The sequence below is a fragment of the Salvelinus fontinalis genome, chromosome 15, assembly GCF_029448725.1.
Source record: "Salvelinus fontinalis isolate EN_2023a chromosome 15, ASM2944872v1, whole genome shotgun sequence".
In the NCBI taxonomy this organism is placed as follows: domain Eukaryota; kingdom Metazoa; phylum Chordata; class Actinopteri; order Salmoniformes; family Salmonidae; genus Salvelinus; species Salvelinus fontinalis.
The window spans coordinates 29,836,877-29,861,689 of NC_074679.1; the positions used below are offsets into that span (position 1 = coordinate 29,836,877).

The 24,813-nt window shown below is 44.1% G+C and overlaps 1 protein-coding gene across 2 annotated transcripts; it reads left to right on the forward strand.

Moving 5' to 3' along the window:
• The first annotated feature begins 407 nt into the window (after positions 1-407).
• On the forward strand, positions 408-23,528 carry hif1ab (hypoxia inducible factor 1 subunit alpha b). Of its 2 annotated transcripts, none has more exons than XM_055863306.1 (14): positions 408-790; positions 14,877-15,070; positions 15,364-15,515; positions 15,652-15,736; positions 16,029-16,344; positions 16,618-16,724; positions 16,898-17,045; positions 17,216-17,499; positions 17,631-17,818; positions 17,950-18,072; positions 21,561-21,832; positions 21,943-22,039; positions 22,178-22,283; positions 22,384-23,528. In XM_055863306.1, exons 1-14 carry the CDS (start codon positions 759-761, stop codon positions 22,545-22,547), a joined length of 2,268 nt encoding a protein of 755 aa, XP_055719281.1. In that variant the 5' UTR covers positions 408-758; the 3' UTR covers positions 22,548-23,528. The 2 variants fall into 2 exon arrangements, with proteins under 2 accessions (XP_055719281.1, XP_055719280.1); XM_055863305.1 differs by lacking the exon at positions 408-790 and adding an exon at positions 8,427-8,523.
• The last annotated feature ends 1,285 nt before the right edge of the window (positions 23,529-24,813 follow it).

Sequence of the window (24,813 nt, forward strand, 5' to 3'; positions counted from 1 at the left end):
TCTTAATGTTTTGTTATTTTATTTTTTACGTTTGAATTATGTGTTTATTGTTATTGTATTACTAGAAATCACTGCACTGTTGGAGATAGAAACATAAGCATTTCGCTGCGATAACATCTGAAATCTGTTTATGCGATTCTATATGTATAGGCTAGTACTGAACATATTTTTACATAACGTTTGCAGAGCTAGACTAATGGGACTTTGAATTGAAGGATAATGGGTTTCAAATATCTCATATTCATTGTCTCCTCAAGCACAGTTACAGGTTCACTCTAAACACTTACCCCTACCCATTTTTACATGTCAACTTGAATTTGATCGGGACGTCCCAAGGATCCCGGATAGCAGGGGCAGGTGGCATTAGCGCGCGCTCCCGAAAAGGCAACGAAGAAGTGGGAGGGGATAAGCAGCTGATCAGCTGGCTGCTATGCTAACTAGCTACAACATTGTTCCAAGCAACCTCTCCAGCGTGGCACCTCATGCCATTTCGAAGGAATTAAAACACATTCTTCTGCACTCATGTTTTGACTTTCCGCGATGGAGGCTTGACCTCTCCGAACTGCATTGATCAACAACACTTAAGGAAAACACAATTTACGGATTTAATTGTTTTAATAGTTACGTGGATCTTTTTCGCTCATTTCCGTACGGGCCCGACAAACACAGTTTGATAGCTAACGTTAGCTAACGTCACAGTACAGTAGCTACTGATTGTTCGAGTTTGTGCTCAGAAAGTCAGTTGTCCTCGTCCTGAAATGGACACAGGAGTTGTCCCCGAAAAGAAAAGGTACGTTAACCTCTAGTTTACTAGCAAGCCAATGTTTTTTTTTACTTAAATAAATGGATAGCTAGCTTCTGTTTGATTTTTTTTAAACGTTAGATTTTGATGCGTTTGCGTAGCTAACGTTACTACAGTAGCTAACTATATAGATAATAAGCTAAAGCTAGCCTAGCCAACTAGCCAGATAGACAACTATACTTAAAATATATATGTATACACTTAACGTTAGTTAGCTAGTAACTACCAGCTAGCTTGTTAGCTGTCTGATAGCTAACTAAGCTTCATTATGTTTTAATAAGCGAACGTTGACTTGCTAGGTTCTTCTCTCCCGTAAGTGACAGTTTACAGCCAAGAGGTCGCACGATATGGGTATGTGATTCAATCTGTATCGCTGAAGCTCAGAGTTATGGCGCGATTAAAACGTCAAGGTCATTTTTGTTTGAGGTGACACTTTTGTCCATGTAGTATATGTGGACACTCCTTCAAATTAATGGATTCGGCTATAGGTGTATAAAATCGAGCACACAGCCATGCAATCTCCATAGACAAACATTGTCAGTAGAGTGGCCTGTACAGAAGTCTTTCAATGTGGCATACTATCATAGTAATCCATCTTTCCACAAGTCAGTTCGTGAAATTTCTGCCCTGCTAGAGCTGCCCTGTTAAACAGTATGTGCTGTTATTGTGAAGTGGAAACGTCTAGGAGCAACAACAGCTCAGCTGCAAGGTCGTAGGCTACACAAGCTCACAAAATGGGATTGCAGAGCGCATAATAATTGTCTGTCCTCAGTTGCAACACTCACTACCGAGTTCCAAACTGCCTCTGGAGGCAACGTCAGCACAATAACTGTTTGTCGGGAGCTTCATGAAATGGGTTTCCATGGCCGAGCAGCCGCACGCACACAAGCCTAAGATCACCATTCGCAATGCCAAGTGTCTGCTGGAGTGGTGTACTCTGGAGCTGTGGAAACGCGTTCTATGGAGTGATGAATCAAGCACCGTCCGACGGCCCAATCTGGGTTTGACGGATGCCAGGAGAATGCTACCTGCCCCAATGCTTAGTGCCAACTCTAAAGTTTGATGGAGCAACAATGGTCTGGGGATATTTTTTTGTGGTTCGGGCTAGGCCCCTTAGTTCCAATGAGGGGAAAACGTAACGCTACAGCATACAATAACATTCTAGACGATTCCGTGCTTCCAACTTCGTGGCAACAGTTTAGTGAAGGCCCTTTCCTGTTTCAGCATGACAATGCCCCTGTGCACAAAGCAAGGTCCATACAGAAATATTTTGTTGAGATCGGTGTGGAAGAACTAGACTGGCCTGCACAGAGCCCTGACCTCAACGCCATCGAACACGTTTGGGATGAATTGGAACGAAGACTGCGAGCCAGGCCTTATCGCCCAACATCAGTGCCCGACCTCACTAATGCTGTTGTGGCTGAATGGAAGCAAGTCCCTGCAGCAGTGTAACAACATCTTGTGTAAAGCCTTCTGAGAAAAGTGGAGGCTGTTATAGCAGCAAAGGGAGGGACCAACTCGTTATTTTGGAATGGGATGTGAGTACTTATTGCCATGTAGTGTATGCAGCGTTTACAGTGAATGCAGTCTCAACGCGGGAACATTGCCATTACATTTCTGTCGCACTATAGCGCTGAACTTCAGCGATACGTATTGAATCGAGCCCTTACCTTGTTGGCTACCTTGACCTTCTTGGTCCTGAGAAGACAAATGTGACATGTTTGACCAAGGTATACACAGGAATGTTGATATGCCACACCTGTCAGGTGGATGAATTATATTTGCAAAGGAGGAATGCTCACCAATAGGGATGTAAACAAATTTGTACACAACAGTTGAGAGGAATAAGCTTTTTGTGAGTATGGAACATTTCTGGGGTTTATTTCAGCTCATGAAACATGGGACCAAAACATTACATGTTGCGTTTCTATGTTTGTTCAGTGTAATTTGATGTAGTCCTACATTAGTTTTGACAAGTCCTACAATGACAAGATGGCGCCGGAGAACAAGGCTGACGTTTTACGTATTCCTAACCAATAGTTTCTTTTGTGTTTGTAAAAAAAATGTTTTACTTACTTTGTACATGATGTTGCTGCTACCATCTCTTATGACTGAAAAGATCTTCTGGGCATCAGAACTGCTATTACTCACCACTGACTGTCAGAATCCTTTTTTTCCTTTAACAAGTCTGACGAGCCCGACGTGAATCGTATAGAAAGTTTTCATCTGTATTCTTCGTAGCTGTTAACATACCTCCACAGTCAGAGGCTGGCACTAAGACAGCATTGAGTGAGCTGAATTCCTCCATAAGGAAACAAGAAAATGCTCAGCTAGAGGTGGAGCTCCTAGTAGCCGGGGACTTTAATGCAGGGAAACTTAAATTCGTTTTACCAAATTTCTCTCAGCCCGTTAAATGTGCAACCAGAGGAAAAATAACTCTGGAACACCTATACTCCACACACAGAGACGCATACAAAGCTCTCCCTCGACCTTCATTTGGCAAATCTGACCATAATTCTATCCTCCTGATTCCTGCTAACAATCAAAAATTAAAGTAGGAAGCACCAGTGACTAGATCAATAAAAAAGTGGTCAGATGAAGCAGATGCTAAACTACCGCACTGTTTTGCTATAACAGACTGGAACATGTTCCGGGATTCTTCCGATGGTATTGAGGAGTACACCACATCAGTCACTGACTATATCAATAAGTGCATCGAGGACGTCGTCCCCACAGTGACTGTACGTACATACCTCAACCAGAAGCCATGGATTACAGGCAGCATTCACACTGAGCTAAAGGGTAGAGCTGCTGCTGTCAAGGGGCTGTACTCTAACCTGGAAGCGTATAAGAAATCCTGCTCTGCCCTCCAACGGACCATCAAACAGGAAAAGTGTCAATACAGGACTAAGATCAAATTGTACTACACCAGCGCTGACGCTCGTCGGATGTGGCAGGGCTTGCAAACCATTACAGACTACAAAGGGAAACACAGCCGAAAGCTGCCCAGTGACACGAGCCTACCAGACGAGATTAACTTCTATGCTCGCTTGAGGCAAATAACACTGAAACATGCATAAGGGCACCAGCTGTTCCGGAAGACTGTGATCACGCTCTGCCGCCGATGTAAGACCTTTTTAAACAGGTCAACATTCACAAGGTGGGCCAGACACATTACCAGGATGTGTACTGCGAGCATGCGCTGACTAACTGGAAAGTGTCTTCTCTGACGCTTTCAACCTCTCCCTGTCCGAGTCTGTAATACCAACATAGTGCCTTTTCCCAAGAACACTAAGGTAACCTGCCTAAATGGCTACCAACCCATAGCACTCACGTCTGTAGCCATGAAGTGCTTTGAAAGGCTGGTCATGGCTCACATCAACACCATCATCCCAGAAACCCTAGACCCACTCCAATTTGCATACTGCACCAACAGATCCACAGATGATGCCATCTCTATTGCACTCCACACTGCCCTTTCCCATCTGGACAAAATGATCACCTACGTGAGAATGCTATTCATTGACTACAGCTCAGCGTTCAACACCATAGTGCCCTCAAAGCTCATCACTAAGCTAAGGACCTTGGGACTAAACAGCTCCCTCTGCAACTGGATCCTAGACTTCCTGACGGGCTGCCCCCAGGTGGTAAGGGTAGGTAACAACACATCTGCCACGCTGATCCTCAACACGGGAGCCCCTCGGGTGCGTGCTCAGTCCTCTCCTGTACTCCCTGTTCACTCATGACTGCACGGCCAGGCACAACTCCAACGCCATCATTAAATTTGCTGATGACACAAAATGTAACAAGGCACAGTTGGCAATCCTGATTATAACAGTCATTTTGGATAATGTGCTAGATCAACAACTGATCAACAACGAGACAGCCTATAGGGAGGAGGTCAGAGACCTGGCCGTGTGGTGTCAGGACAACAACCTCTCCTTCAATTTGATCAAGACAAAGGAGAGGATTGTGCACTACAGGAAAAGGAGGACGTGGCACGCCCCCATTCTCATCGACGGGGCTGTAGTGGAGGAGGTTGAGAGCTTCAAGTTTCTTGGTGTCCAATTCACCAACAAACTAACGTGGTCCAAGCACACCAAGACAGTCGTGAAGAGGACACAATAAAACCCATTCCCCCTCAGGAGACTGAAAAGATTTGCCATGCGTCCTCAGATCCTCAAAAGGTTCTGCAGCTGCACAGTCGAGAGCATCCTGACTGGTTGCATCACTGCCTGGTATGGTAACTGCTCGGCCTCAGACCGCAAGGCACTACAAAGGGTGGTGTGAATGGACTAGTACATCACTGGGGCCATGCTTCCTGCCATCCAGGACCTCTATAGCAGGCGGTGTCAGAGGAAAACCCTAAAATTTGTCAGACTCCAGCCACCCTAGTCATAGACTGTTCTCTCTGCTACTGCATTGTATGCGGTACCAGAGCGCCAAGTCTCTAGGTCCAAGATGCTTCTAAACAGCTTCTACCCCCAAGCCATAAGACTCCTGAACATACAATCAAATGGCTACCCAGACTATTTGCATTGCCCCCTCTTTTACCCTGTTACTACTCTATCATCTATCCATAGTCACTTTAACCTGTTGAGGATGGGGGCGCTGTTGAGACTATTTATGCTAATCGGGTAATTTTTGAAACGGCTTCCCACAAAATCCTTGATCGTACAATATGCATATTATTATTATTATTGGATAGAAAACAGTCTATAGTTTCTATAGGAGTTGAAACTTTGTCTCTAAGTGGAACAGAGCCCATTCTACAGCAATTTCCCTGACATGGAGTCAGATTTCAGAAATGTTGGCCACTGTTCTGGAGTCAGTTAAAAGGGCACTGTTATTGCTATGACTATACGGACACTGCTTACGTCTTCCCCTGGATGCCTTTACGTGATGACGATTTCAATGGGGTCGATTGCGCGTTCACAGGCACTATAAATTAAAAAACCCTGTAGCTAGCAAGTCTTTTCTTGGTGCGTAACGCGCGTGGAGGACACCGACCCGCTCCTGTTCCAAGCGTTAGTTTAGCCTGTTATATTTCTCCGGTCATCTTTTTACTCGTTATAGGAGTTAAAAACATCATAAGGTAGTTAATTTAAAGCGTTTTATAGCAATTTATATCCGTTTAGTGCGATTTTGGGACATTTATTTTTGAAACGCTGTGAATAGCTGGGCACGCTTTTCAGTTCATCCCGAACGCAGTTGGCATTTCCACATGGCAAGAGGACAGCTTTCCACCAAAAGACGATTACTCCCAAGAAAGGATCCTTTGCCCAAGATACTGATGGAAGAACAGCTCAAAGTAGGACATTTTTATTATGATAAATCGTGTTTCTGTCAAATTTTTTGTGGCTTAGGACGCCATGTTTTTTGACGTAGCTTCGCTTGGCGCAAACTGTATTGAAAAGTAAGGATAAATTAAAAAATGTAATTCCGCAATTGTATTAAGAATTAAATTGTCTATCAATCCCTGTCCACCCTATATTTTTTAGTCACGTTTATGAGTATTTATGTATAAGAGTAGATCACTGTCTAAGTGGCGCAAGGACATTTTCTGACCAGCTGAGCTACATTTCACATTGTCTAACCATGATTTTGGTGGCTAAATATAAACATTTTCGATCAAACTCTATATGGATTGTGTAATATGATGTTACAGGAGTGTCATCTGAAGAATTCTGAGAAGGTTAGTGAAAAAATTAATATATTTTTGGCGATGTTGACGTTATCGCCCACTTTGGCTAGAATCAATGCTGGGCTGCTATGTGCTATGTGCTATGCTAATATAACGATTTATTGTGTTTTCGCTGTAAAACACTTAGAAAATCTGAAATACTGTCTGTATTCACAGGATCTGTGTCTTTCGATTCGTGTATGCTGTGTATTTTTACGAAATGTTTGATGATTAGTAAGTAGGTAAACACGTTGCTCATAGTAATTATTCTAGTCCATTTGTGACGGTGGGTGCAATTGTAACCTATGCCATCTACCTGAAATATGCACTTTTTTCTAACAAAACCTATCCCATACCATAAATATGTTATCAGACTGTCATCTGATGAGTTTTTTTCTTGGTTAGGGGCTATAAATATCTTAGTTTAGCCGAATTGGTGATAGCTACTGGTGTTGGTGGACAAATAAAAGATGGTGGATTATGCTAATGTGTTTTTAGGTAATAGATGTACATCTTTACATATTGTGTCTTCCCTGTAAAACATTTTAAAAATCGGACATGTTGACTGGATTCACAAGATCTGTGTCTTTCATTAGCTGTATTGGACTTTAATGTGTGAAAGTTAAATATTTAAAAAAAATATTTTTTTTGAATTTCGCGGCACTGGTTTTTCAGTGGGGGGGGGGGGGTGTGCCGCTAGCGGCACGCTCATCCTAGACAGGTTAATAACTCTACCTACATGTACATATTACCTCAACTAATCGGTGCCCCCCCCCCCCCCCGTGTATAGTCTCGCTATTGTTATTCTTTTGTTACTTATTTCTTATTCTTATATTTTATTAAACTGCATCGTTGGTTAGGGGCTCGTAAGTAAGCATGTGACTAATAATATTTGATATGTCAACTCTGTTATCTTGTCTGAAATAATATGAACAATTTGTCATTGTAAAGAGGTTCATCTATTGGAAGATACTGCTGTTAGTGATTTTTCTTTAAAATATTCCAAATTCAAAGCTGTTCTTTGGCCCATCTATAATTTCAGTGGTTTAGTTGCCATTGGCCAACTTAGAGTGAACCGAGGTAGGCTGGAAAATGGTTTTGTTAGTGTTGAGTATAACATTCTCGATGTAGGTGGGTGTAGGTGGGCAGAATTTAGACATGTAGGGAATATATTTAGGTATGTTGTGAGGTTTGACTCGTACAAGATGCAAAAAAATTTACCTTTTTATATACAATTTAGTTCTTATTTAGTTCTTACTTAGAACTGCTAAAATGATTTCAGGAACATCCTATTTTGCGCTCTACTTTCACAACACTGCTTTGCCCACAGGTTTTATATAAACGGAAAGCAAAACCATTGCAAAAAGTAGCAAGGTTATGGTACACTGATTTTGTGTGTGGCAGTCTACACAGGTTGTTGTGATCTTATTTCCATCTAAATTCTTAATCACTGAGAGCCTGACGTCAATGGGAGTTCCTGGCACGAAGTGTGTGTGACAATTCACTGGGTGAATTTAATTGGCACCTTCTGTGTACATTGGCCAAATGAAGAGAAAGGCCATTACGCTGAACAAACCATCTATTTTAATTATTTTTTTTAAATATATTTTTGTTATATGCAAGTAGGCCTATGGGTATTTTATGATCTGTGGTCTTAAATATATTTAGCATAGGGCTAGACTACTTCCTGTTCTGTACTAAACCTGCAGTTACATGATGAACCTATCATGAGCTTAATTTTACGCAAGAGCCTCAACCCATAGCCTGGAGCGATTGTGTCTGAGATTGAGCAATTTGGTTTTGTGAGATACATGCAGGCTGTAATACAATTTGGAGAAATCAGAAATTAGTAATTTATCACTGGTCAATTGAAAAGAGGTTAGAACAGCTTGTAACGTTTGTTTTGCACAGTGCTCTACTGTCCACTGGGGCACTTTACAGCCTGAAAGAGGTTACGTAACACAACAGACGAGGCTATGTTTTCCTTCACACTGGACGGTAGTGACAGATCACCCCAAACAGTTCTAAGTAAAAGCAGGTCAGTCCATTTTATTAATTCAGTCAGGGAATGGGGTTACAATAAAATTGATAATGCCTTTCTACAGCACTGAATGTGAGACTTGTCTTTTGACCCATGTCCACCTGTTTGCATGACTGAGCTTTATCCTCAAGTGTTATATAATATATTTGTTAGTCTTAATTGCACTGTTATATAATAATAACATTATACAACATATGTGCTGGTTAGGCCTGTGCTATATCTGCGAGCCAAAATGGCATGTAGGACACTGTTAGGCATGTATGTGCATAGAGATGTTTTGTAATGGTGGCCTCTCTTAGCCTTTTTCTTTCAGCCCATACTTGTGATTCTGATGAAGGATGAGGATCAATGCAGTGCTTTCCCTGCTTTTAGAGAAAGGAAAAAACAGCCTCCCATCTGTACTGTGGATGGGGCAATGCACAATTAAAACTGCAGCAGAAGATTCCTGTATGCTGTACTAGCCTTTGTTTGTACTGCACAGAGTTCACTTTGTAGAATTTGACCTCCAACCTAAACCAGCACCTTTTCAAATAGTTGTCCAGAGAATTCATGTCTCTGCATAAGCCAAAGTTGTCAGTCAAATCTGAATAGAATCCTTACGAATACTAAGCACAGAGATATTTTTCTAAATGCTAGGTTAGATTTTCATGTGGCTGATTTCCATAGGTGGAGACCTAGATGCTCAGATGTTTTTTATGTTGATCTGCCTCTTAGCAGCAGTGGTTGGTTAGTTGGAAGATATTGCTCTGGGCTATGGCCAGAGGCCAGGACTCTGTAACAGGGGCCCGGAGGGTGATAAGTGTGTTTATGCTATGCAGAACTGGTTGCGTAACACACAGGATCAGCTTTCAAACTCAGACCCCAGAGAGGCAGACAGTCAGGTCCTGATGTAGTCTGGCAGAGCTGACGTAGGAGAGCGTAAATCCGGGTTCCCCATCTGGCGGCCTGCGGGAAGAATCTGGCCCATGGTTGGTTTTATTTGTCCCCCCAAGCTTTCTGAGCAAATAAATAATATATACATTTGTGTTGTTAGAAATGTAAAAACACCAGGAAATCAGCCCCAAATCATTTTAATTTAAGAAATATGTTCCTAAGTATTCTTACACGAGGGACACTTGATCGTATACAAATGTAGGCAAGAGTTATAATGTTTGACTAAAACAATTTCAACCGTTTGAGCATCTTGTGGTCAATGTGCAGTCCACTAATTATTTGTAATTATGTTCCGGCCACCCGACCATCCGCTCAACAAAAAAATTGGCCAGCGGCTGAATCTGGTTGATTTTATCCCTGGTATAAATATTTGGCCTCCGCTGACTGAGCTCCTGACCTACACAGTCAGCTTAAGGAACAGACTGACTGACTGCCAGCCTGTCTGTTTGACTTCAGGCTGAGGGAATGCATGGGTTAGTCTCATCCAGGGTTTCCATTAGCCAGTAATAGGCAGCTTTTGTCGGATTTTATTAATTAATTTTTATTTATATTAAATTGGCGCCTACCAATTGTCCGGGAGAAGGAAAAAATGGCATTGTGAAATTATGCTTTTTAGCTTATTCATTGATGGAAATATCAGTCGAGGGGAAATACATTTGACTGGTCATGCTTATCGGTCTATAGGTTAATTAGCTTAACTTAGTGGAATTAAATTGGTTTGTGTATACAGTATATTCGTTGTGTATCTTATCACATCGTGCAGCATACCGATACAGAGCCTTTGAGTGGAAACTCTGTCAGGGAGTGTGAGAGCTACTGTCATAGCATCTCAACAACCAATGCATAGGCAATGGAAGGCAGGCTTCGTCAGCACGTCACACCACTTTGCAATGAGCTGGAGGCAGTATGCATTTTGAAGGCATATACTTAATTGTTTGAAACTTTAATGTTTTCTTACATATTATGAGGCATGTCTTACCTTGCTTCAAAGTAGCCTAGCCAAAATCAGACCATATCCATGGAGGCAATTATTTATCAACTAACTTTCATTTTCCAGTAAGTAGCCAAATGGCACAATCGTAGGCATATTAGTAACCCATGCTAGTTTGTTGCATATTAGATCTCACCTCTTTCTAAATTTCGAACAGATATTTTCATCTGCCCCGTAAAACTGCTTGCATATGCAGTGCTCTTTTGACACGTGTTTTCCTACTAGTTGCATTATAGAACAAACATTCACGTGTAGCCTACTGCCCTGTGTGCATTGCTGCGCTTATAATGTGAAAAATCATCGTTTAGCAACATTTTAAGCAAAACATTCTTTTCTGTGGCATCACTCATACATTTTTTACTTTTTTGTTTTTTTATGTAGCCTAGACAAACTGACCAATAGAATAGGTCAACTTTTCTACTATGGGGGATAGTAGATTGACATAGGCTAGTGATTTTGCCGTTCGTTACTCGTCTTGAAAAGTAAATGTGGACAGTTTATTTCTAACATCTTCAAATTGAGCATCAGAATTATTTAAGAAGGACCGCACATCGTTGCTTCCTGGACTTGCATGTTCTGTTTTATATGAATTAGCATAATCTAAATGTGATTTCTGTCATTCTGAGCGCTGTGGGTGGACTCTAATCAGCATATGGGTCTGGGAATTTTTTCGTATGTCTGTTAAAATGCTGCTGGTCAAATGTCCTTTGTCTCATCATGCACATTATGCAAAACCTGCAGACATATTCACTGAGCACAGGGCTCTACAGCGCAACCATTATATTCGCATATGCGCCTAACTATTTTGCTGTGTGACCTAGACTTTTAGTTTAAGATTCTAGCTTTAATAGCTGACATTTTTTCATTGCTCCTACATATCTTTGTTTGCGCCTACATTTTTTCAACTTAGGCGCACACATGCTCCTTGTACAAAAGGTTAGCGTTGACCCCTGAATAATTCCAAATATTTTGGTCACAAAGCAGGTCTTCATCTAGGCTACTCATGTAGGACAACATGTAGGCCTACACACAGATGGATAAGCTTCTGTCATTAACTGTTTAGTCGGGACGTGTTTCTGAAATGGTCAGGCTAATAGTGCATTTGTTTTTATATAAAATGTCAATTCAATTGTCTGATGCATTTACAGACAGCCTCAAAACGTAATTATGTTACTGTAACTCCGTAACAGATCGATTTACGTTTCACGTTTCGGAGGGCTTTTATATTGATGTCTTTATTTTTGTGGGGAATGCTGCACACTTTGTTTGATTTATGCTTCTTAATGTAGGGTTAAGAGTACAACTCAGCAGCATCCCCTGGTCTGCATTGGTGTCTAATCTCTACATGCCTCTATACAGCCGCATAAGACCGACAATAAGCAAAGCATGTGATCACATTTGGGAGATAAAAATTCAAACTCTGAAAGGGATTGAAAGATGTTTTGTCTTTGTTTTCAGCAGGCCTTTTTTCAACATCAATGAAGCCTCCTTTCAATTCCCTTGGAGTTTTTCTAAAGTACAGTGCCTTCAGAAAGTATTCAGACCCTTGACCTTTTTCACATTTTGTTACGTTACAGCCTTATTCTAAAATTAATTATTGTTTTTTCACCTCATCACTACACACTACCCCATAATGACAAAGAAAAACAGGTTTTTATACTTTTTTGAAAATGTATTAATTAGCTCACATATACATATGTATTCAGACCCTTTACTCAGTTGAAGCACCTTTGGCAGTGATTACAGCCTCGTCTTGGGAATGACGCTATGAGCTTGGCACACCTGTATTTGGGGAGTTTCTCCCATTTGTCTCTGCAGATGTCAAGTTGGATGGGGAGTGTCACTGCACAGCTATTTTCAGTTTTCGCTGAGCGCTCTGGAGCAGGCTTTCATCAAGGATCTGTTCATCTCTCCCTCGATCCTGTCTATTTTCCCAGTCCCTGCCGCTGAAAAACACCCCAACAGCATGATGCTGCCACCACCATGCTTCACTTGTAGGGATGGTGCCAGGTTTCCTCCAGACGTGAAGCTTGGCTTTCTGGCTAAGAGTTCAATCTTGGCTTCATCAGACCAGAGAATCTTGTTTCTCATGGTCTGAGAGTCCTTTAAGTGCCTTTTGGCACACACCAAGTGTGCCGTCATGCCTTTTACTGAGGAGTGGCTTCAGTCTGGCCACTCTACCATTACTGCCTGATTGGTGGAGTGCTGCAGAGATGGTTGTCCTTCCGAAAGGTTCTTCCATCTCCACAGAGGAACTCTGGAGCTCTGTCAGAGTGACCATCAGGTTCTTGGTCACCTCCTTGAGCATGGCCCTTCTCTCCCGATTGCTCAGTTGAGCTGGGCGGCCAGCTTTAGAAAGAGTCTTGGTGGTTCCAAACGTCTTCCATTTAAGAATGATGGAGGCTAGAGGCTACTGTAATCTTGGGGCCCTTCAATGTTGCAGACATTTTTTGATATCCTTCCCCAGATCTCTGCCTCAACACAATCTTGTCTCGGAGCTCTGCTGACTATTCCTTCAACGTCATGTCTTGGTTTTTGCTGTGACATGCACTGTCAACTGTGGGACCTTATATAGATAGGCGTGTGCTTTTTACAAAATCATATCCAATCAATTGAATTTACCACAGGTGGACTCCAAGTTGTAGAAATCTCAAGGATGATCAATGGAAACATGCTGCAGTTGAGCTCAATTTTGAGCCTTATATCAAAAGGTCTGAATACTTATGTGAAGGTATTTCTGTTTTAATAAATTTGCAAATTTTTCCTGGCCTGTTTTTGCTTTGTCATTCAAATAACATTTTATTGGTCACATACACATAGTTAGCAGATGTTATTGTGAGTGTAGCGAAATGCTTGTGCTTCTAGTTACGACAGTGCAGTAATATCTAACAATTCCACAACAAATACCTACTACACATGTCTAAGTAAGGAATGGAATAAGAATATAGACAAATATATGGATGAGCAATGTCAGAGCGGCATAGGCTAAGATGCAATAATATAGAATACAGTATATACATATGAGTTGAGTAATGCAACATATGTAAACATTATTAGTGGCGTTATTAAAGTGACTAGTGTTCCATTTATTAAAGTTGCCAATGATTGAGTCTGTATGTAGGCAGCAGCTTGTATATCCTAGTGGTGGTTGTTTAACAGTCTGATGGCCTTGAGATAGAAGTTGTTTTTCAGTCTTTCGGTCCCAGCTTTGACGAACCTGTACTGACCTCGCCTTCTTGATGGTAGCGGGGTGAACAGGCAGTGGCTCGGCAGGTTGTTGTCCTTAATGATCTTTTTGGCCTTCCTGTGACCGAGTGGTGTAGGTGTCCTGGAGGGCAGGTAGTTTGCCCCCGGTGATGCGTTGTGCGGAACACTCCACCCTCTGGAGAGCCCTGCGCTTGTGGGCGGTGCCGTTAGCGTTCCATTATGGGGTATTGTGTGTAGATCTTTTTTTTATTGTGTAATAAAATGTGTAAGGGGTGTGAATATTTTTGATGCACTGTTTGAAGCCTATCTCCAGGGGATATTTATTTTGCCTTGTAATTGAGCTCTATTACACTAGCCTATATGTTTTAACATTCCCTCACTTAATGGAGAATCACACTGGCCTATTTTTGTAGAGAATTGATCTTTGTATTCGGACCTTTGAGGGACCGATCTTAGAGAATCCGAGGTCTAGCCTGCATTCTTAGGTTTTTATCACGCTTCAGAAGAGGCTCCTTTGTTCCTGCAATGGTCGTTGTTGCATGTAGTGTACACGTTTAGGAGGCAATCTGCCCAGTAGTCTGTCTTTAAAAAAAAAATGTAATCGAAGTAGACTGGTGAAAAGCGTAGGGCTCATTGTAATGGCTGGAATGATTTTAATGGAATGGAGTCAAACACTTTTGTTTTCATGTGTTTGTGTTTGTTACCATTCCATTGATTCCATTCCAGCCCTTACAATGAGCCTGTCCTCCTATAGCTCCTCCCACCAGCTTCCTCTGTAAGTGTATGTGTCCCACAAGAGCCCTGTCTGTCCCTCCTTGCTGTCTCAGTAGTGGGAGATGGGATTGTTGGCAGCAAATGTTAGGATGATAGGCGGTGCACAAAGCAGGCAGAGTGGAGGGAGTACTGCACATCACACACAACCAAGCCCTGTCTCCTTGCCAATCACTCCATGGGTGATCGCTGCGCTTCCTTTTGTTCGCAGCCAATAAGACGTCAGACTGAGCCAGCGTATGTAAATGAGCCTGCTGTGGGGAGATGGCTGGACTGAGAGCTTGTTGCTGACCCTGCATCCTTCCCCATTGTGTCTGGCCAGTGGCTGAGTGAGCAGCTCACAGAGTAGAGCAGGCAGACACAACAACAATGCAAGCCCTGGTGGTGTGTGTGTGTGTTTGGTCTGGACCCAGACTCTGACTTGCCTTGATTGTTCTGTCTCCAACAGCAGGGTGAGCTCGGACCGGAGGAAGGAGAAGTCCCGGGATGCGGCGCGATGCAGGAGGGGGAAGGAGTCGGAGGTGTTCTACGAGCTGGCCCAGGAGCTGCCCCTGCCCCACAGCGTCACCTCCAACCTGGACAAGGCCTCCATCATGAGACTGGCCATCAGTTACTTGCACATGAGGAATCTGCTGAGCACAGGTCCGTACCCCAGGGAAAGGAGGGGGAGGATATATAGGTTTGTACTGTCCAAATTACCTTGGAGGTTAAGGGGTGGGTGTAAGAGAGAGGTGGTGAAGCGGTGAGCAGCCTTTGTTAGCCAGGGCAGCTCTGGGAGATCTATGAACTTGCAGACAGGAGGATATAGATTCTTTTGTCCTCCTCCCTCTGTGCACTCTTTCTGTGTATGTCATAGTGCCCTGCTCCACAAGCATGTGCGTTGGCTAGTAATCATATATCCCGGTCCCTTCTGCTACCTCCTTTTTTCTCTCTAGACGATGAGGAGGAGCAGGAGGAGAGTGAGCTGGACTCCCAGCTGAATGGCTCTTGTCTGAAGGCTCTAGAGGGCTTCCTCATGGTGCTGTCTGAGGACGGGGACATGATCTATCTCTCTGAGAATGTCAACAAGTGCTTGGGTCTGGCACAGGTAGGTTTTCTGCTCCATTAGTCATAGACAACTGACTAGGACAGACCGATAAAGAATGCAGATCTTTTTGCTATTCTTCCCTTTGCTTGAATATGTTGTATGTTTCTAAATGTCTTTCCTCTCTGTCCATGGGCAGATTGACCTGACAGGACTTAGTGTGTTTGAGTACACACACCCCTGTGACCATGAGGAGCTGAGGGAGATGCTGGTACACAGAACAGGTGAGACACGCCCCTATGAAAACACACAAACCAAGGTTTCTACTGAAACAACTGTGTTACACACAGCACTCTGGGATATCAGAGTAACAAATAGTGCAACAAATAGTGCAAGTCAGAACCGGTTATTATTTCCCCCACCATCCCTGAGGTCAGTGATTAGTGGGCTACAGTCTTCCCATGTCATTCACTCTGCTTCACTGGTAAACTGCTACATTCCTTTTTGCACATCACACCAACACTAAATTTAAAAAAAAATTTTTAACCTCAGTCTCACCTCTCTCTGTCTGTTCAGGGACCTCTAAAAAGTCAAAGGAACCAAACACAGAACGCAGCTTCTTCTTGCGGATGAAATGTACCCTCACCAACAGGGGTCGCACTGTCAATGTCAAATCAGCCACCTGGAAGGTTCTCCACTGCTCAGGCCATGTGCGGGTCCATGAAGACCCAGCTGAGCAGAGCCCCGGTGGGCACAAGGAGCCGTCCGTCCCCTACCTGGTGCTGGTCTGTGACCCCATCCCCCACCCCTCCAACATCGAGGCGCCGCTGGACACCAAGACTTTCCTCAGCCGCCACACACTGGACATGAAGTTCACCTACTGTGACGAGAGGTGAGACTGAGACCTACCACTCCACTGACTGCAGCACCAGCATAATGTAGTAGAATAATACTGAATCTTGCACAAATCTTTTTTCCATATCAGGGCTATTGCTGTAAGAATAAACGTTGCGTAAAAATGTTTTCCCTGAAAAGGAAAATGACTTGTATTCGCACACAAATATGTGAGGAAAAGAATAGGTAGCTCCTGAATGTAGTGCCACAGAGCCACCTGGTGTCCAATAAACAGTAGGATTAACCTGTCCCCTATCTCTGTGTTGTCAAGGATCACAGAGCTGATGGGCTATGATCCAGAGGACCTGTTAAATCGCTCTGTGTATGAGTACTACCACGCCCTGGACTCAGACCACCTCATGAAGACCCATCACAACTGTAAGCACCCCTACCAAAATATGACCATGCAAAGATATTCCCCCGGAAAGCAGACAGGCTGGAAATGTCCAATGTTGGCAATAGGCTTCAGTACATAATACAATGTTCAAGCTACTTGCTGTCTCTTTTCTCATAGTTTTTTTTCTCACCCTCTTCTTTCTTCGTCTCTCCAGTGTTTGCGAAGGGCCAGGTGAGCACAGGCCAGTACCGCATGCTGGCTAAGAGAGGAGGCTTTGTGTGGGTGGAGACTCAGGCCACTGTTATCTACAACAACAAGAACTCCCAACCCCAGTGTGTTGTGTGTGTCAACTATGTGCTCAGGTATAGTTATGGACCCCACAATGTGTTTTAAATAGGCTATTTTGATGGGGGGGTTTAAACTGTCTGGGGGACTGACTTCACTGGGTTTTGACTCAACCAATCAGATTTTCACTTTGTAAGGGGGAGTAATACATTGATATGTAACTGTTTTTGGCTCCCTCCTGCTACAGTGGCATTGAGGAGGAGAAGATGATGCTGTCTCTGGAGCAGACGGAGGATATGAGGCCTGTGAAGAAGGAGCTAGAGGAGGAGGAGAGCTCTGAGGCAGAGGTGTCCCCTGTGCTCATGAAGGAGAAGAGCCCAGAGCTGGATGTGATCAAGCTGTTCACCCGGGCGGTGGAGGCCCAGCCCCTGTCCAGCCTGTATGACAGACTGAAGGAGGAACCAGAGGCCCTCACCCTTCTGGCCCCGGCTGCTGGAGACACCATCATCTCCCTGGACTTCAGCAGCCCCGGTCAGTACCCTGCCTGAAGCTCTGTGTGATGGTTACTTTTGAATGGAAAAATGAACGGGATAATTAGTGATAGAACTCACACTTTACTGGTCCCAAAACAGACTCTGACCCCCTCTTTCCTGTCCCTGCAGACTCTGACATCCTGCAGAAGGAGGTGCCTCTCTACAAGGATGTGATGCTGCCCTCCACCAGTGACAAGCTGGCCCTGCCACTCTCTCTGCTGCCCCCCAGTGATCAGCACCTGGTGCCCAGCACCTCAGTGGACACCAAGGCTGGTCCAGACTCCTCCAGCACCCCAGGCAGCCACAGCTTCACTGAGGTGAGCAGGGATATCACGTCCAGACAGACACCTTTTGAAACTGCCTATCAGGAAATCAATGGAAAGTTTATATGTCAAAACTACTTCTGTTCTCAAATACTAGTCTTTAACCAATGTAATGTCATCTGCAGCCTGACAGCCCATTGGACTTCTGTTTCCCAATGGAGTCTGACATCAGTGCTGAGTTTAAACTGGACATGGTGGAAAGACTGTTTGCCATCGACACAGAGCCAAAGACTCCTTTCACCTTGCAGGTACGGTACCTATCTATGGTGAGACATTGTGGATAGACTAGCTGTATTGATATAAAAAAAGAAATCCTCACTATTTGTAAGTTTGCTACAATATCCATGTGTGATGATCAGAAACATTTCACAAGTTTGAGTTACACACTCAGCATTGGAGTCAATATGGGCCAGCATCCCTGTGGAACACTTTCGACACCTTGTGTTGATGAATTGAGCCTATAAGGAGAGGGGGGGGGGGTTCAACTCAGTATTAGGAAGGTGTTCTTAATGTCTTGTACACTCAGTGTATGACTTGAATGTGAGTTTGAACTCCTTGGTCAATCGTATGCATATGGTCACTTATGAACCATAATGGACTTCACCATTATCTCAGTACAATGGTAGACCCGAATGAAACACAAGAATCACACCACTCTCACTTGAGTATCTTACCTAGTTATTTTCAGACCTAATTTTTATCTTTTGTAGCTTTGTCAACTGTGTGTTTTCTATACCAGTTTGTGCCACTCCCTGTAGGCTTTACAGACACTCCCCACCCCTTGGCTACAACCCTTTTAATTTAGTTTACTCTGTGGGCACAGCCCATGTGGATTCCTGGTCTCTGGCAGCGATTGGAAATGCCGATCTGTGGTCAAGAACACAGAGTTCATCTCAGCTTATGCTGCCCTTCGGTCCCTTGACTTTTTGGCCCTGACAGAGACATGGATCACCCCTGAGAACACTGCTACTCCAGCTGCTCTCCATCTGACTACGTTTTCTCTCCTAGTCCGAGAGCATCTGGTTGTCGCGGTGGTGGAACAGGGCTACTAATTTCTCCTAAAGTGTAGATTTTCTAAATTTCTCTACTCACCTGTCCATCTCCTCATTTGAATTCCATGCTGTCACTCACTTGTCCTCTCAAGCTTAACATTGTCATCTATTGCCCACCAGGTGCTCTTAGTTCCTCAATGATCTCGACACCTTAATAAACTAATTTCCTGACAATGGCTCACCTCCCTTTGTACTTACCGACTTCAACCTCTCCACGTCTGCCTTAATTTATTTCCAACTCTCCCCGCCTTGCCTCTTTTGACCTCACGCTTTCTCAGTCCCCTCCCAATCACAAGGCAGGTAATACGCTTCACCTCATCTTAACTAGAGGCTGTTTACCTACTAATTACACTGCAACCCCCCTCCAGGTCTCTGATTACTACTTTGTTTCATTTTCTGTCTCCCTCTCCTCCAACCCTAACCACTCAGCCCCTACCCAGATGGTCATGTGCAGGCAAAATCTTCTCTCTCTTTCTCGCTACTCTCTCCTCTTCCCTTGTCTCCTACCATCTCCCCTGCTAAATAATTCTCCCTCCTGATTCTGCCTCTTCGACCCTCTTCTCCATTTCCGCATTCCGTGACTCGCACTGTCTCCTTTCCTCCTGTCCGGCTCGGCCCTCCCCACCTGCTCCCTGGCTGAGTGACTCTTTGCGAGCTTACAGAACGGCTGCGGGCAGGAAAACTAAACTTCCGGAGGACCTATCATCCTGTCACTCCCTACTCTCTACCTGCTCTTGCTCTGTATCTGCTGCTAAAGCCACTTTCTATGACTGTAAATTTCAAGCTTCTACCTCTAACCCTTCTCCCTCCCTCCTTCTCTGCAGATAGCTTTCTCAGCCACTTCGAAAAGAATGTTGACGACATCCGCTCCTCATTCACTCAGCCTATTGAGTCCACTGGTCCCACTCACTCAGAACTAACCTTCGCCTTGACCCCTTTCTCCCGTCTCTCTCCAGATGAAGTCATGTGACTAATGAGGTCCAGCCGCCCGACAACCTGCCCGCTCGACCCTCCTGCCTTCCCCAGAGCATCTCTGGGAACTTCTCACTTCCCTCATCCATGACCACTGGCTGCGTCCCCTCTGACTTCAAAATGGCCAGAGTCACTCCCCTCCTCAAGAAACCAACACTAAACCCTTCTGACGTGAAAAACTACGGACTGGTGTCCTTTCTTTTATTTCCATAACACTAGAGCGTGGTGTCTCTGACCAACTCCATCGCTACCTCTCAGAACAATCTTCTTGACCCTAACCAAGACTGCTCTTCTCTGTGTCAGTCTCTCCTCACTGCCAAAGCTGACTCTCTCCTCTGTTCTCATCCTCCTAAATCTATCCTCTGAATTCGACACCGTAAACCATCAGATCCTCCTCCCCGCCCTCTCAGGGCTGGGCGTTTCAGGCTCTGCACACTCTTGGATTGCATCCTACCTGGCAGGCCGCTCTTACCACTGACATGAAGAGGATCTGTGTCTGCACCACGTACTCTCACTACTGGTGTCCCCCAGGGCTTGTTTCTTGGCCCTCATCTCTATACACCAAGCCACTCTGCTCTGTCATCCTTACATGGTCTCTCCTATCGTTGCTATTTGGATGACTTTCAACTACTTTTTTCTTTCCCCCCCCCTTCTGACACTCAGGTGGCTACACGCATCTCTGCATGTCTGGCAGATATCTCCGCTTGGGATGTGGTCTTACCACCTCAACCTCGGCAAGACGGAGCTGCTTTTCCTCCCGGGTAAGGCCAAGACCTCGCCATCGCGTTTGAAAACTCCATGGTGTACCCCTTTGAGAGTGCAAGAACCTTGGCGTGACTCTGGACAACACCCTGTCGTTTTCAGCAAACATCAAAGCAGTGACTCACTCCTGCAGGTTCATGCTCTATAACATCTGTGGAGTACGACCCTACCTCTCACCGGAAGAGGCGCATATCCAAATCCAGCTACTTGTCATCTCCAGTCTGGACAACTGTTGGCTGGGCTCCCCGCTTGTGCGGTCAAACCCCTGCAACTTATCCAGAATGCTGCAGCCCGACTGGTGTTTAACCTTCCCAGATTCTCCCATGCTCCTCCAGTCGAAGCTCGCATCCACTACAAGATCATGGTACTTGCCTATGGAGCAGCATACCTTCAGGCTGTGCTGAAACCCTACACCAGGGTTCCCCGACTGGCAGCCCGTGGGCTGAAGTTTTCTGAGCAAAAATACATGTAATTCTTTCAAATTTTCATTGTCGGACATGAAATACTTTAAAAACACCTGGAAATCAGCTCCAATTGATTTTTCTTTTTAGGAATCTGTTTCCAAGTATTCCCACGCATGATAGAGAGACACGTGATCGTATACAAATGTATTGAAATCATAATGTTTTAGTCAAATTGTATATCTGTTTGGGATTCTAGCACTCTTCTGCCACCTCTGGTCTCTTGGGCCTCTCGCCCCCCCCCCCCCCCCCCCCCCCCCTTACTAGTGCTGACTTTGCTGATAGCTACTTTATTGAGGAACATCTTACTTATGACTGATATGTAGTCCCACCTAGTTATCTTAAGATGAATGCACTAACTGTAAGTCGCTCTGGAGAAGAGCGTCTGCTAAATGACTAAAATGTCAATGTAAATCAGCTGGTATGAGGAAGAGATATAACTTGATTCAAGGAAGAGCTTATCTGATATGTGCTTGTTTCCACCTGTAGGCCATGGAGGACCTGGACCTGGAGATGTTGGCTCCGTACATCCCCATGGATGATGACTTCCAGCTGCGCACTCTGTCCCCAGAGCCTCTGTCTTGTGGCCCAGCCCAACCCCTAGAGATCTCTTCTCTGTGCTCTTCTGTGCACCTCATCCAGGAGGTCCACAGCTACCCTGGCTCCCCCTTCAATGCCTCGGGCAGCCTGGCAGCTTCCCCAGCCCTGGCAGCCCCGGAGCCAGCAGATAGCCCTTGCCCTGCTTCCTTACTCACCAAGACGTAAGCCCCTCCCCCCACACACACAAACAGACACACTCCCTCAAACTGAGCCTCTCCTCAAAACAAAACACTGAGCCGACATGGTGTGTGACTGACTTTTTGTGCTCCAGGGTGCCTCAGATGGACGGGGAGATCTCCCTTAGGTCACTGGCCTCCCAGAATGCACAACGCAAGAGGAAGATGTCTCTGTCTCAGGCTGTCGGAATAGTAAGTGTGTAGGATCAAAGTTTTAAAAGTTCTTGTATCAATTCATTATGTGTAAAATGTTTTTCATTTTAGTTGAGATATTGTGTTCAAAAACATTTTGGCCCATATTGAGTGCTAATTTGAATCTGTTTTTCCCAGGGGGGATTGCTCCAGGACCGTCCTGGTCCAGGTAAAAAGCTCAAAGTGTCTGAGCTGGGCCACTCTGATGCTCCCTCCAACAGGACCATACTGCTCCTGCCTACAGGTAGTTTGTCCTGGAACACAAAACAGCCACGGCATGTTTTACACATCGTTTACATGAAACAATGACACTAATGAACCATATATTCTCTTGTTTCTCTTAGACCTGGCAAGCCGTCTGCTTGGCATCTCATCGGAGGGCAGCGGCTCACCCTTCACCCTTCCTCAGCTGACCCGATATGACTGTGAGGTCAATGCCCCCGTGGGAGGTCGCCAGCTCCTGCTGCAGGGCGAGGAGCTGCTGAGTGCCCTGGACCAAGTCAACTGAGTCAACGCTTAGCCTGCCCCCTGCTGGACCAGACCAGACACTACAACTTCTCCTCACTCACTCTGTCCCCACCCGCTGACCCTTTATTTGTCTCTCTCTGTATCAGTGATCTTATAGTTTGGCTGCTGTCTGCATCCACCAAGTGATATCTGCAGCGTTAGAGTTGGTGTTGGGGATGTTGTAGTGTTTGCAGGTAGAGGCACCTAATTGTTTCTTTCTCGGGAGTCTGACAGCAAACGTATGGCACCTCCATGAATGGCTCTGTTGTATCAGGTCTCCATGAAAACCGGCGGTGCTACTGCCAGCAGTGTATTGTAAGCTTCAGTCGCACAATTTATATTTTCTTAAAAAGAAAAAAGATTACCAGCAATCTATATTAAGCCTTTTAAAAAGTAGTTTTAATGGAATTTCAACCATTTTATTTTACTTTTTCCTCTGCATTCTTAAGTCGTATATAACAATACTATTTGGTCCAGAAGGTATTTTTGAATGTTTCTCCCCATTACTGGTTACCAGTATTTTAGGCAAATGCATTAAATGTGTAGTCATTCAGTACTTGTCACTTTATTACTTTACTACTGTAAGTGTGTGTTTGTTACTGTGCATAGACCAGGGGAACGTTCAGTGATTGCTTTAACGCCTTGTCATGACTAATAAATACATGTGAGCGGTATAATTAGATCTAAATCCATTTGTTTTTAAGATTGGAGGATTGGCCCCTCAGTTTGATCATGTAATCAATTCATTTTTAGTTGTCAGACCCAAATGGTTTATTTAGATTGAAGTAACATGTACTTCTTTAGCACCATCATATGATCATGTTTTACCAGTATAATTATCTCATTTATTAGTAGCGAGTGTTACTCTTGCATACCTGTTTTCTCAGTTATCTCTTTTATGGTATTGGTCCACATACTGCAGTTTGGGGTTTCTTTCATGCTTCCTGTTGCTGTCTAACATAAATTTACTCCCCAAAAATGATCATAGCCTTGGTTGTTTTTCTTCTTAAATATTTCAACTCTTTAATGTGAACATGGAATGTCATTATTGTATTACACAAGCAATTAATATATATTATACTGGGCCTAACAAAACTTAATAGTTTATTAGGTGCTTACATTTGTCCTATTTCACACATGTAAGTGTGAATTGGAAATGTGTTGGTTCCTGGTTCTGAGACGGAATCAGCCATTATTGACAACCCTAATTGCTCTAGAGCTGCTAAGTGCCTTGCTCAAATGCACATTCACAGATTTGTCACCTAGTATGCTCAGGGATTTGAACCGGCAACCTTCCTGGCCCAACACTCCAAACAGCTAGGCTACCTGCCACCCTGATAAACGCTTGAAATATATACTGAACTGCACCAAGTGGCACAGCGGTCTCAGTGCAAGAGGCGTCACTACAGTCCCTGGTTCGATTCAAGGCTGTATCATCTCTGGACATGATTGGGAGTCCCATTGGGCAGCGCACAATTGGCCCAGCGTTGGCCGTTATTGTAAATAAGAATTTGCCTCGTTAAATGAAATGAAAAAATGTGAAGTGTTACTGCCATGTTTCAGTAGCTGAAATAGAAGATCACAGGTGCAGTTTTGAGGGAGTGTGCAATTGGCATGCTGACTGCAGAAATGTCCACCAGAGAATTTAATAATCATTTATTCTACCATAAGCCACCTCCATCGTTTTAGAGAATTTGCCAGTATGTCGACCAGCTTCTCACCATCACCTCATGTTTCAGCATGATAATGCACAGCCCCATGTTGCAAGGATCTGTACACAGTTCCTGGAAGCTGAAAATGTCCCATTTCTTCCATGGCCTGCATACTCACCAGACATGTCACCCATTGAGTATGTTTAAGATGCTCTGGATCGATGTGTACAGCAGCGCGTTCCAGTTCCCGCCAATATCCAGCAACTTCGCACAGCCATTGAAGAGTGGGACAACATTACACAATCAACAGCCTGATGTACTCTATACGAAGGAGATGTCATGCTGCATGAGTCAAATAGTCACACCAGATACTGACTGGTTTTCCTATCCACACTCCTAATTTTCTTTTCAAAAGGTATCTGACCAGATGAATAGCTGTGTTCCCAGTCATGTAAAATCCATAGATCAAGGCCTAATGAATTTGTTTCAATTGACTGATTTCCTTATATGAAGTGTAACTCAATAAAATCTTTTAAATTGTTGCGCTTATATTTGTTAGTTACGTTGAATTGATTGGGACACTTATTTACATACTTGTAATTGAATTAACATATA